Source organism: Haemaphysalis longicornis, unplaced genomic scaffold, assembly GCF_048455015.1.
Source record: "Haemaphysalis longicornis isolate Haplotype H1 unplaced genomic scaffold, Haemaphysalis longicornis Haplotype H1 scaffold_5, whole genome shotgun sequence".
Classification (NCBI taxonomy): domain Eukaryota; kingdom Metazoa; phylum Arthropoda; class Arachnida; order Ixodida; family Ixodidae; genus Haemaphysalis; species Haemaphysalis longicornis.
In genome coordinates, this window is record NW_027526385.1 from 14,033,751 (window position 1) to 14,047,436 (window position 13,686).

Here is a 13,686-nt window from a genome sequence, read left to right on the forward strand (position 1 = left end):
ACGCCAGGAACCCAAGTTCGATTCCGACCGCGGGAAACGTTTCAATTGTTCTTCACCCATGATCATCGCCCGAGAAAGTTGGCTTTCCTGCTGGGCGTTTTGGGTGGACTGTACAGACATCAGTGAGACGCTGAAAGCTTACTTTTGAAAATACCCAAATGGCTACGAAACGAGCACTGCATGCGCTATCTGCGCGCGGAGAAATGTGTTCGTGAAAGTAATGTAAAAATGGCAGCATCTCCACTCCGTGGAGGGTGCGGAGTACGGGGGCTCGAAATGACGTACAAGTTGTGCCCCGAGTGACATCCGATTTGCGCTCCGACCGTCATTGGATTTGAACCGTGAGTTGCACCTTGATTATTCCCTAAATGAAACTGCAACTCGCCGCTCAAATCGAATTTCGCTTGATTTTCGCTTGATAGTGGTGTGCGCGCGGATGGACGCGGACGGACATTGTGCGGTCGTAGGTATACTCCGCACCTTAAAAACACTCCCGAGTCCTTACCTTTTCTCATTGTTATTATTTTTGGAACTTATTTCTCTAAATCGGAACAAAAAGGAGTACTGAAGCTTTTTGCCTTCGAGCGAGGTACCCACGTGACTATACGTACGCCTACCTTCAATTGCTCTAACGAAACGAGATTACCTAAATTTATCATGTTAGGCCAAGATATGTCGCATGCCGTAAGGCGTGGGCGCCGATTTACCGTTACAGTTATTCAAATACGTAAGAATCGCGCGTTATTTGGTACAGTTGGAGAAACACCGACACGCGCGCAACGAAATGGGGAGGGGCGTTTCTCGCCAACCGAGCCAAGTAGCACGCGTGATACGAAACTTTTTTAACACCCTCACGGGTCAATAGGATGTAAATATGGGGTGCAGTAAGGGCACGCAAGCACGCACGCACACACACACACACACACACACACACACACACATGCACACTGAGTGTGCGGTAGCCCACTTTCAAAATGTCAGGTGGCCAAAAGACGACGCAGGTTTTTTCAAGGAACAAAAAAGTTTATTTTAACGAACTTGTGCGTCGAAGGAGCAGTCAACAAAACGACGTGCACAGACGAGTGTCGCCGAATCGAATTCCGCGACTTTTGGCCTGCGAGCATTTATCTTTCTGTGTTTATTTCTGGAACCGCGGAATTAGATCCACAATAGTGGCGATCAAAGACAAACATTCTAGTTTAGGGCGAAACACATCCCTATGAAATAAGATATCCTGTGCAGCATACAAACGAAAGAGACGGGAACGCGCGCGTCGCTTGGATAACAGATGACAGCCGGGCGCTGCCAGACGCTGACGGCAAACACAAAAGCAAACAAAACAAAAAGAGCAAACAAAACAAAAAGAATGGAATAATGGTTCACTCCAATGTAGGGCTCCTGGATTCGAAACGCACAAAAGTTTCAGAAAGCTAACAATTCGGCATAGCACGAAGAGAGCGAATATGTATACGGTGCTTTGCAGAGCGTCTGGCCTTGGTTTTATGGCCAGCAGATGAGAATCAATCGGCAGAGTAGGTGGTCTAGGTGAAAAAATCGAGCAGTTTCGCGCTAGCCTTGACCCTAGGTTTTTTTTTTTTCCCTTTTCCCGCAGTTCCGCGGCCTGGGAGCTGCTCTACCGAAAGGCGTGCAGATACTGACACTGCACCTCTTCGAGCCGGGCAAGGTCCTATTCCGCCTCGAATACATGCAGCCAGCCGTCACAGCCAAGGAAACACTCACGGCCAGCATCATCGTGCCCTTACGAGTCAGTATACCCACCTTCCGGAGTTTTTTTAACTCCCTGCTGTCTGTTACATATGGTCTCTTGACTCTCGCTTACGCCTCACGGATGCCTGCACACCGCTTTAAGCGCTGGACACATGTACGATCGGTACACGCGATTCGCATGCGACGGATCGTTACGACTGTTGCCACGACTTGTCGTACACGTGAATTTGAGACACATGACCCGATGCGCGTGTACGATGCGTCGTCGGCGTCGCTCCGCCCACTGTTTTTGCTCTATGGTCAACTACGACGATCGCTAAGCTGAATTTGTAGATTCCCCTTATTTATTCACAAGAAATGGATGAAGAAGGCAATCGTGAAGCGTTTTCTGCCTTCGCAAACAGTCCGCGCACACGCCGGCCGCGCCTGCCAGCTCGGCACACTCAGCGGCTCGAACCGGCGCAGACCACGGTAGCAACCGCTTGACGCTGCTCTTCTGAATCAATCTGATTGTTAAAAAGAAGTTCCACATGCGAGAAAGTAGGTGTTAGTGTGGTGAAAAATTGTGCTTGGGATTGTTATCAGGGCTTATTTTAAAAGCGGCGATCAGATATCTGCCGCGATGCAAGCGTATACGCCTCGAGCGCGGCCTGTAGGGGCGCCACTGAAATCCCCCTAGCGGCCCGTTTCAAAAGCAGGCGCGGGAGTCCCCGGCCCGCTCCCCCCTGTCGCCGTTGCTTTTGGGGCTCTTTCAAGACAGCGATTTACCGTTTGTCCGCGTTCGAAATACCGAATAACGTGGAGCGGGCACTCTGTTTGCAAGCATGGTGTGTTGTTTATGACGCGATCTTAGTGAGATCTATATGAGCGCCGGGCGTGTGTCACAGGCTGGCCTCCCGAAGCCAGCATTTGCATGCAGCTGATTGCAATTCCGCTGCCCTGAAATTTAGTGGCAGTGTCTCCGTAAGCAGTGTTTCCTCCGATGGTCATGTTGCGGCCATACACACTATGATGTAAATCGACTTATGATGTAAATTACAAAATCCAGCGGAGCACTCATACCTGACAGCACGCAAGTTACGCCTGCCATTATCACATATCAGATAGTGATCAGTACCATGAACAATCCAATGCGGCATAAATTTCAGAAACGGTACCAAAGAAGTATGATGGATAATGCAAAATTACACTCCGGAGTCAGCACACGACGACAAATTTAATGCTGTGTCGTCTTGTGCCGAGGTGAGCGCTCGCAAAGATTCATCTGTTACATTTACCCTCCACGATAAGCGCGAAGATGGGCTTATAAAGTAATCCGCGTCCGTGACCAAACTCTTCTTCGAAACATCGTCATATGACACAGGGAGACTGCAGAATCTAGCATAAACCGAAATCAGAGACCCTTATCAGATACGACACTCTTCCAACAAGCCCGTGTGTACGAGATTTCGGCGCACGTTAAGGATCTCCAGGTGGTCAAAATTAATCCGGAGCCCTCCACTACGGCGTGCCTCGTCGTCTCCGTTGCGTCGGCGCGTTAAAACCTGCAATCAATCAATCAACTCTTCCAACGACACGTCGTAGCGCTTGTGAACTGCCTACCCTGTATTCTTCAAAAAATGCGTCCGCCGAGTGATCAGCCGTTCGTTGAAGGTGAAAAACAAACGAAAAGTGAACACACAGCTTGTGTGTGTGATTACTAAAACGTTCATTCGTTGATTTCGCCACGAATTTGTAAGCAACAATAGCTGAGCGTCCTCCTCCCCCCCCCCCCCCCCCCCCCCCCATGTCTAGCGAAATAGTGCATTTCGCATCTAGTTGGTCTGGTAAATACTACCTTGCTCAAACAAACTTCTTTAGCATTTCAGAGGCTGCACTCGGTTTTTTTGTTCATTCCTGTACGACTATTCTATTTATTCCTGACTTGCAGACCATTCATTTTCCCGTGGTTTCATTAACATATACCTTGGTTCTTACTATAAGGCATGAGTGGGCACAAATCGGACAATGCACAACCTTTGAGTGTACTTAACATTTTCGCGTGGCTTATATTCCCATAAAAGGCACACGTTTTTGTCAGCGATTGGATTATCACATCCCCGAAACATATTTTTCTACGACGTACATATTCGAAGCAAAGCCGCATTGGTTGTCTGCGCTGCAAAACGAACCAACCACTTACAGTGCCAATATCACGTCTAAACGAGGCGACAATAATAGAATTCACTTGTGCTGACGTGTTCGAAGGTGACCTCGGTGATATGCTGCTGCCGTCGCCGACGCCCGCAAGAGCGGCCAAGAAGCGCGCAGAACCGCCTCCCCGGGTAGCTCTTGTTGGCGTTAGGGCGCTCTACCAAGAGACGCAGCTGTTTTTTTTAAGTGCCCTAAACGTGCAGTTAGCTTACAGACGTCACCATAACAAGTTGTTTAGTGCGCGGAAAGGCAAAGAGAAGCGAAAGAGAACCAAAACACTGCATGACCGCCTATCAGCCACGCAGCGCTAATCCCGCAAACGCCGCGGAGAAGCGGCGGCAGGCGGCGCAGCGATCGCGAATCTCGAGGCGTATACGCTGACCGGCCCCCGCGGCGCGCGGCGGGCGGTGCGCCGACCGGTCGAGAGATGGCAATACCTGCGCGGAAGCATCGAAACAGGCTACGCAGATGTTCAACTACGACGATCGCTGAGCTGAATTTGTAGATTCCGCGCGTTTGTTCGCAAGAAATTGATAAAGCAGGCAATCGCGAAGTGTTTTCTGCCTTCGGAAACAGTCCGCGCACACGCCGGTCGCGCCTGCCAGCTCGGCACACTCAGCGGCTCGAACCGGCGCAGACCACGGTAGCAACCGCGCTTGTCGCTGCTCTTCTGAATCAATCCGATCGCTAAAAAGTTCCACATGCGAGAAAGTAGGTGTTAGTGTGGTGAAAAATTGTGCTTGGGATTGTTATCAGGGCTTATTTTAAAAGCGGCGATCAGATCGCGCGGCAGACGGTGCGCCGATCGGTCGAGAGATGGCAATACCTGCGCGGAAACATCGAAACAGGCTACGCAGATGTTCAACTACGACGATCGCTGAGCTGAATTTGGAGATTCCGTGCGTTTGTTCGCAAGAAATTGATAAAGCAGGCAATCGCGAAGTGTTTTCTGCCTTCGGAAACAGTCCGCGCACACGCCGGTCGCGCCTGCCAGCACGGCACACTCAGCGGCTCGAACCGGCGCAGACCACGGTAGCAACCGCGCTTGTCGCTGCTCTTCTGAATCAATCTGATCGCTAAAAAGAAGTAGCTTATGCGAGAAAGGGGATGATAGTGTGGTGAAAAGTTGTGTTACGGATTGTCATTCGCAGTTACACAGATAGCGGCAATCAAATATCCGCCAGGATGCTAAGCCTAAAGTTTCCAACACCCGAGGCGACCAGAGCAACGCACGCCGGTTGCGGGGGGTTGGGGCTCAGCGGGCTCTCATTGGCTGTGGCCTCACGACGATTGCAACGATGGCACGACTGCATCTGGCTTGCCAGACGCACGTCGTGAGCCTCCTCCGACCAGCGATCGACGCCAAAACGGGTCCTAACGATCAATCGTAACGATCAGTCGCATGCGAATCGCGTGTACCAGTCGTACATGTGTCCAGCGCTTTATCCTGAAAATCGCGTGCACCAGAAAATAGAGTATTTTAACTCCCTGTCGTCTGATGTACCTTGTGGTCCTTTGACTCTCAATTGCTTCCGCATCACAGACACCTGCACGCCGCGCGTTTCTGGAAGTCGCATGCTTGACACCGCAGCGGGATGGTATTATTCATTTATTTATCGGTTCAATACTGCGGAATTTCAGTATATAGGAGTGACCAGAAAGGTACACTTGTACACAAGTCGCTTTTGTGCAAAAACAATGAAACAAAACTACAGAGTAAAAAGACGACATCGGCTCGGGACAGTGGCGCTTCGGTTCAAGTGCACCTCCAAATTTTCGACAGACTTTTCAACGCATAAATTTGGGCTCGTTGGTGATACGACTTCGACATAGTGAAAAGCGCACTAGACGGGGACATAAGAAAAGACAGTGACACGGGCAAGCGCTCGTCCCGTGTTACTTGTTACTGTCTTTTCTTATGTCCCCGTCTAGTGCGCTTTTTACCATGTCGAAGTCGTATCACCAACGAGCCCAAATTTATGCGTTGAATAGTCTGCTTTCTAGCACAATGGGCCCTGTTCTTCCAAACTATATGTGTTTAGCGCTCGTCCTGTGCCACTGTCTTTTTTTCTGTCCCCGTCTAGTGCGCTTTTCACCGTGTCGATTTCGACAGATGAGAGTGCAGGGACGGGTAACTAATTCCATATTTTTATTGGTGCGGGGAAAAAAGAAAAACGAAGATATTCGTCTTGGATAAAAATAGGGTTAAAGAATGGTCAAGGGTGTAAGCCGTTTTTCTTGATGAAAGTGCTCTCAGGTAAGTTCCGCGGTCTTACCCAATTAAGCTCATCGATGAGCAGTTGATGAGCAACTTCAAGAAGAACTTTCCGCTTTAATTCAAGAGGTTAGATGTTATTAGTACTAAGGTCAGCTTCTTTGGGTATGTGATAAAATCCTGAAAGTAAAGTTGAGACAACGAGCCGACAGTGCTTTATGAACTGGTCGGCTCTGTCGTAACTCGAAAGTGTAGCAAAAAGCTGTCAGCACTAAATACGAAATTTTAGCCTGTGGTCGTGCTGCGGATTCACAGAAAATTGTCGCTTGCCTAGATCCCGTTTCTGACAGCATGAGCTGGCCTATCAGACAGGCGTGACAAGAAAGTGACCGAAGCGTGTAAGTGGTAAAATTTAAGGCTACACAAAACCCAAATTGGAAAAGTTCTTATTGCGGACTAGTATGACCTCCTTGAGCAAGTTGGAAATGCGGCCGGGAAGAGAGTGTGGTGCTTGTGTGGGCTGCGGCTTTTCAAAGATACTGCGTGCTCTATGCCGGGATATAATTGATTACACGTTAACTACACCGGTGTTGCCCCAAACAAAAATTACGCGGCTGTGGAAGTATGTCTGGCGAGATACACACTAACAAAGTGAGACGTTCCATTAAAGAGCCCCGAAGGCAAAATACAAGTGTGATTCATTAAAATGACTATTTTGTCCTGAAAACAATGATCAAAATTTTATCGCGAACTTGAAACAAATAACTGAGATGCAAAAGAAAACATGAGGCTGTGGCGGCTCCCCAGCCGTTTCCGGCGACGTCTATGTGACGTCACAGAATCTTCCCTTTGTGATTGGCGGCCTGCGACCGCCAATGAAACATGGAGGAGGAGAAAAAAAGGTGACAAAGGCCGGGAGGCCAACCAGGTGTAGAGCCTGGTTTTCTATCCTGTAATGGGGGAATGGCCAAGAAACATTGACTGGGCGATTGATTGCAGTGCGGCTTTCACCCAAGCAACCACCGAACGTCCGTCGGCCGTCCAGCGTACGTCCACTCCGGCTCTAGAGGACGTCCGCAGGACATCCGTTTCAGGACGGATAGACATACACTGTACGTCCATGGGACGTCCGATTTTGAGCACTTTCGTACGTCCATCGGACGTCCGAAATCGGATGTATTTTGGATGTTCAGTAACTATTTAGAGAATCACAATTTTTTTATTAACGAGAACAGGGTGTCGAACCGAAAAAAATACCGGTTCGGTTACGGTTCGGGTTCGGGTGAAATAATTTCGTTCCGGTTCAGTTCCGGTTCGACAAAATCACGTGCCGAACCGGTTCGCGAACCGGTTCGGGAGCTTGAACCGGTTCGCGAACCGGTTCGATGAGTTGAATTGTCACTGAAATTAGAAAAAAAACATCTAGTAGTTTAAAGCGACAGTAAAGTCAAAACACAAACGAAAATTCAAAATGCTGCTGTTCCCCAAGGGCAGTGGCGCAATTGCAAAGCAAACTTTAAATAATCACGAGATATTAGAAAAACAGATGGAGTGGTGACGATTTACTACCTACTTTTTCGTCCAGACTTTATGTTGTCCTAGCGACTATTCATAAAGCCACCGCCAAGAGATATGACGGTGGGATATATATTCTGCCCTTTCATTTTTTGTTGAAATCGCAATCGTCGCTGTGGAATCGCCTATCACGCTTACCTTGAAGCCTTAAATTTAGGTCTGCGTACTGGCGTGTTGAAATATCAGCGCTTAATACCAATGGCGCACATTTTTTTTATATTTGTAACAAAACAGAAAAACCCTACTACAGGCACATAAATACTACCAATGAATTAGATCATTTGGTCACCCTGAATAATTTCTTAGCTGTCACCCTATCGAATGTGTTAGCCACACTTTTGTTAAAAGTTAGCTTTAATTAACGCTCAGTCACTGCATTATTGCTCTAACCACTGCGATTCCTTTTGCGAAAGCTATACTGGATGTGTGCATTACAATCAGTATGTCATCGTACCGCCTGACCCCCGGCCATCGTTCCGTGTGCTACATTGCGTAATCTTATAACAGATTATGCTGTTACAAAATGAAAGGGAAATTTTACGCGCGGAGCATGAGAATAACTTTTTTGGGTAGGCGCTCTTTAATTCGTCCACAGCAGTACTCCCCTCTGACCTGCCTCGGTGGCTCAGTGGCTAAGGCACTGCTGAGCGCGAGGTCGCGGGTTCGATTCCCGGCCGAAGCGGCCGCTTTTCTGATGGAGGCGAAAAGCAAAAACGCCCGTGTGTACGAAATTTCGGCGCATGTTAAAGATCCCCAGGTGGTCAAAATTAATTCGAAGCCCTCCACTACGGCGCGCCTCATCGCCTGTGCTGGGTCGGCGCGTTAAACCCCACAATCAAATCAAATCAGTACTCCCCTCCGGATCGAGTAGCAGTAGAAGTAATGTAGCGAGTTGGGCAGTCAGTACAAGTGCACCTTCGAAAAAAAAAGCAGATCTGAAAGAGAAAAAACTGCAGAACAAGCAGAAAAGATGATCGCTCGGCGAATGGGACAGTGTGAGGTACCGGCCGTCCTTTCTGCACGTGTCATCTGCTTTATTACTGTTTCTGCTTCCAAGACAAGGTCGAGGACTGCAGTTTCTTGCCACGAGATTACGTGCGCACCTTAACAGTTTTCCCTGACATATCTGTTGTTATTTGTACTTGTAAAAAACGGAGCTTGTCCACTGTACTGTCCTCAAAAATGGTCGTGGGTAAGGGACATCGAAGCCACTTGTGGTCAGCATCAAGCGGTTTAGCCACTGAGCAGCTCCTGCGGTCAAATTTGTCAAATATTACAATTTGCAGGTGTCGGACCTTTTAAACAAATTATGAAATGGAAAAGGTTTGCACATATCGGGCTTTCGCTGCTGCACACTGGAGCACTCCTGCAGCCTGATTTCTCCACTAAAGTTGCAGCTAGGGAAGGGCAAAGTCGTTTTATATCCCCTGCAAGCTGCGGAGGATGACATTTCCTTTGGTCAGCTTCCACTACGCTCGCGCTTCCAGCAGCAACAGCCCATTGCTACATTGGTGCTCATTCATTTCCCTTGTTGTTACATAGAGCGTGATAGTGTTCAATTGTCTGGAGGGGGAAGTGAGTGAGCAGGTACGAAGTTGATGGTACTTGAAAGAAAAAAAAGCCTGAATTGCATTCACTGTGCAATGTCAACAACAGAGGGTCGAACCGTTTCGGCATGAACCGGTAACCGTTATTTCTTTTTTCGGTTCAGTTCCGGTTCGGGTTCAGCGTGCTCAAAAAATAACGGTTCAGGTTCGGGTTCAGTTCCGGCAAAAATACCGGTTCAGTTCCGGTTTTCGGTTCGGTTCGGTTCCGGTTCGACACCCTGATTACGAGAAGCTTGTGTGTCCACAACAAATACTACACCGCACAGCACTCACGCACTATCGGGTAGAGAAGCATACACAACACGGTAAAAAACTCGCTTTACATGTTTCGTTAGCAGTTCTCAAGTAATATACCATTTGAGTCGGTGAGCTACTTCGAAAAAGTTAATTCTGCTTAATTTAGTAATGTACAGATGAAACTTGCAAGTTTCAATGTACATGTCAGGGATTTGATGTGCAAAATCTTTCTCATTGAAAAGCAGAGTAGATTTTCTATTTTTGGTTTGCATTCAATTTGCGGTGTTATTTGACGCGTCGTGGTAACTTTGCACGTCCACGGGTGGAAGTCCTTCCGACATGCGGAAATGTATTTCCTTCGTACACCCGTTGCTGGATGTCCGCTGTACGTCTGCAAATGTACATCCCAACCTGGACGTGGCCGCCCAAAATTGACATTATATGTTCAGCTGTTTTTCGGACGTCCCACAGACGTCCGTGGTTGCTTGGGGAGTTCCGTTCGTTTGGATTACTTCAACGCTAACACAGATAAACCAGGGTTCGTACAGGCTTCGGAAGCAAAAATTCAAGGGTTTTCAAGGGCTTTCAAGGACCAGAAAACACATTTTCAAGGTCCCCATCTAACGTTTTATCTGAGATTATTTATTACTTTTCAAACACAATGCAAAAGTTTTTTATTGCACAATCCCTAAGCACATTAGTGCACATTTAGATAGGTGTAACGGGTTCGTAAATGCTCCGTCAACTTTATTTTTTTACTTTATGGCTGGCATTTAGAGGATTTTCTTTTTCCTTTGTGTTTGCCGAGGCTGTTTGATTTCAAAACTTGGTTAATGTTGCCTGCATCTCCTGTTTTGTCAGCAAGATTATCAGCTGAAATTAAATCAGCAAGCGTCGCTGCAAGGCAGGACGAACTATGCAGCACAATTTGCACATAAAAGCAGACGCAGATGGAGTGTATGAGGCACAGCAAACATGCAATGAGCGAGATTCCACATACTAGATGGAAAAGAACAAAAGCTGGCTTTCGCTGGATTGTATCGTGACATGGATTGGATTGACAAGTGCCTGCTCCCAATGTTGCCTTGTAATAATGAAAATCCACCTAACTGGTAATTTCACGCAATACACTGAAACTTGTTTGTTACAATGTTTCTTTACATTTGTTAACACCTAAAATCCATGACAAACACTTTAAATTCTTGTGAAAAGACAGGGCCATTGATTCTCTCCGGAAAAATCAGGGGTTTTCAAGGACCATTTAAAAATTCCAGGACTTTCCAGGCCTTGAAATTGACACTTCTAAATTCAAGGGTTTTCAAGGTTTTCAAGGACCTGTGCGAACCCTGTAAACGCTAACACAGATAACTGTGTTTTAGTGCTGGCCCATATTACCTCACTCTAGCGCTAAATTCGAAAGCTTTTGAGTATTTCTTGAATTTTTGGGGTTAAAAAGCACCTTTCATGGCTGGAATGGAACTGGGTTACAAAAGACTAGTACTTTCAAAGGTAAAAAAGGTGTACTTCATCTTCACGAGCCCCCTTAAGGTAATTAAACTGGTGTTAACAGATGTTTAATGTTTAATGATCATTAAACATTTGCTAACGGCCAACCGTTCACGTTTGGCCCTTAGCAAGTGGTGCTAATGGTTGACGGTCGTAACGAACATGAACCTGATTGATGTTGCTGCACATATGCAGTCACTGATGGCCACGTATCAGCTGGCAAAGATCCGAGAGACGACGCTGACGGCAAGTCGATGGATGGACGAGCAGCCGGAGCCCCTCCAGTGGTCCAGCCCCATGGCAGCCTCCTCCAAGGATAACAACACGGCTGGGCGGGAGGGAGACGTGTTCGACAGTGATGGACTTTCCGCCGTAGTGCTGGCCCTTGGAGAGATAAGAACTTTCATCGGGAACATAGTGCGGCCCAAGTGAACACGAGTCGTTTTGTCTGCGATATTTTCATGCAGTGCGACGTATGATAATTCTTTTCGTAGTCCTCTTATTAAATAAGTGGTATAGGCTCTAGGCTAAGATTGTATTCAAGAATATTGTGTCAGGAAAGCCAGTAATATTTTCGTTAATTCTAAAGTGTGCCGTGGCATAACGAATCGAGTTCACAGGTATACACAAACAGGTTGACATCATGTATGAAGTCCAAGAGTAATAAATGTGAATAACAGCAAATACTTACCGCATGTGCATGTCGCTTGTGTAATGCATCGAACACGTAACATATGTGGGACCATCACCTCCTGTACAGGAGGCGATGGTGGGACAGTCCAAGTTCCCTTCCTCAGATAATTTATTACGTAAGGAATCATTCCCACACCCAAAAAAGATTGCATAACTTGCCTCACAGAGGCATACTGATTTATTTCGCAACTAAAGGATCTGTTGTAACCATCTCAAGGTGAAGAAGACAATGTCTTTTGATCCAACCGCTTCGCATAATATGTGCAGCGTAGTCTCCATTTAACTATGTTTTTGGCCCTTACAGCCAGCCTATTCACCTGGCATCCACACATTCACACCTCTTGTATACTTACCTGCCTAACACTGAAACCAATCATGAAACCATCTTTAGAGTGAGCCGAATGTACCAACCACCCCAAATTTCTACCCTGATGAAGCATCTTGAGGGACTAACATGCCAGACACTACTAAATTCCAGAATATGAAACCACTTAACTCTTCTACAGCTCACTGATGTATCTTTATAGGGACCGTCTAAAGATTGCTGCCACATTGGCGCACCACACATCTTTCCAAGTTTAGTTTGGCTTAAAAGATATTGTTACCTAGCTAGCATCTACACTTAGGTCATTATTTATAATAAAGGCAGCAACCCAATGCTTATTCCTTCGGGCTGCCTGCTAAAGCATATACATTACAAGATGAAAGGTATTTCTGCACCCTCTAACTAATAGAGTACATGGAATGCTACAAGTGGCGTATTCAAATGAGGAGTCGTGGAAAGGTGAGGTACATGGAAGAAATCACACCTTCTTTTTCAAATGCTTTCTGCACTAGCAGTGCTAAGAGCACAGGGCACACCATTACATCATCTTCCCCCTCAGAAAATGCATGCCTGAATGCACCTCTGGCTCCAGCATCGCAGATAACGCCAACACCACCTTAGCTGTGGCGGTTGAACGTGCATGAAAAAGAGCAACACGTGCAGCTTTAATGTGAACGATAGTGTGTCATTTTGACATGTTTTCTTCCCTTAAGTGCGCTGCCCTAAATGTACCATGTCGTTTTGACATTTTTCTTTTGCTTCCATGTGGCGCCCTGAAGTCTGTAGAAGGTTGTCGTCAATAGCTCTCCCTGCATGTGTATGCTGTAATACAGTATAGCCCGCTTATAGCGAACCAGTTTTAACAAAATCCCGGCTATAAAGAACCAACCTTCATTTCCCGTTACCATTTGTAGACATCTAATTTATGTTCAGATATAGCGAAAAATGGATATAACAAACTCATTTCTGTTTCCTGATGTGCTCGCTATAAGTGGGCTGGACTGTACTACCCAATCTCTGGCCAGGAAATGGAGCTCAGCCCAACACTCATGTTCTCTTGCGGGATAGATTTCTCACAAAAGCACAAAAAAACATGGCTCACTGCAATCTAAACAGCAGCAGGAACATATACACACATAAATTGATGTGCTTGAAAAAGGTAGATCCTTCAAAACACTTTGTTCATGCGCCAATTTATATTGATTGATTGTGTGGTTTAATGCGCCAATGCTACTCAGGCGATGAGGCGCACCGCAATGGAGGGCTCCGGATTAATTTTGGCCAGCTGGGGATCTTTAACACGCGCTGAAATCTTGAACACACAGGCATTTTCACTTTTCACCTCCGTCAGAAAAGTGGCCGCCGCGGCCAGCAATGTAAACCGCGTCCATGGATTCAGCAGCACAACACCTTAGCCTGTGAGCTACCGCAGCAGAATTTTGATATCCATTGCAGGATAAGCGCCTCTCGCTCACTTCCAGCAGCTTATGACTTGCGCTGTTTGAATCCACTGTTTGCCGCCAAATTTTCTTATCCAATTTTTCACCGTCTCGTACACCACAACAAAAAATATTCTCAAGTTTTCTTGCAGGGTTTTATTAGCTGAC

General features: G+C 46.8%; 1 protein-coding gene across 1 annotated transcript in view; it reads left to right on the plus strand.

Moving 5' to 3' along the window:
• The window catches only part of LOC144137890 (lysosomal alpha-mannosidase-like), an 83,032-nt gene extending 71,295 nt beyond the window's left edge, over positions 1–11,737 (plus strand). The window contains exons 25-26 of the mRNA XM_077669905.1: positions 1,613–1,765; positions 11,257–11,737. Of these exons, the coding sequence (XP_077526031.1) occupies positions 1,613–1,765; positions 11,257–11,493 (390 nt within the window). The 3' untranslated portion in view covers positions 11,494–11,737. The remainder of the gene's footprint in view (positions 1–1,612; positions 1,766–11,256) is intronic.
• Positions 11,738–13,686: the final 1,949 nt, after the last annotated feature.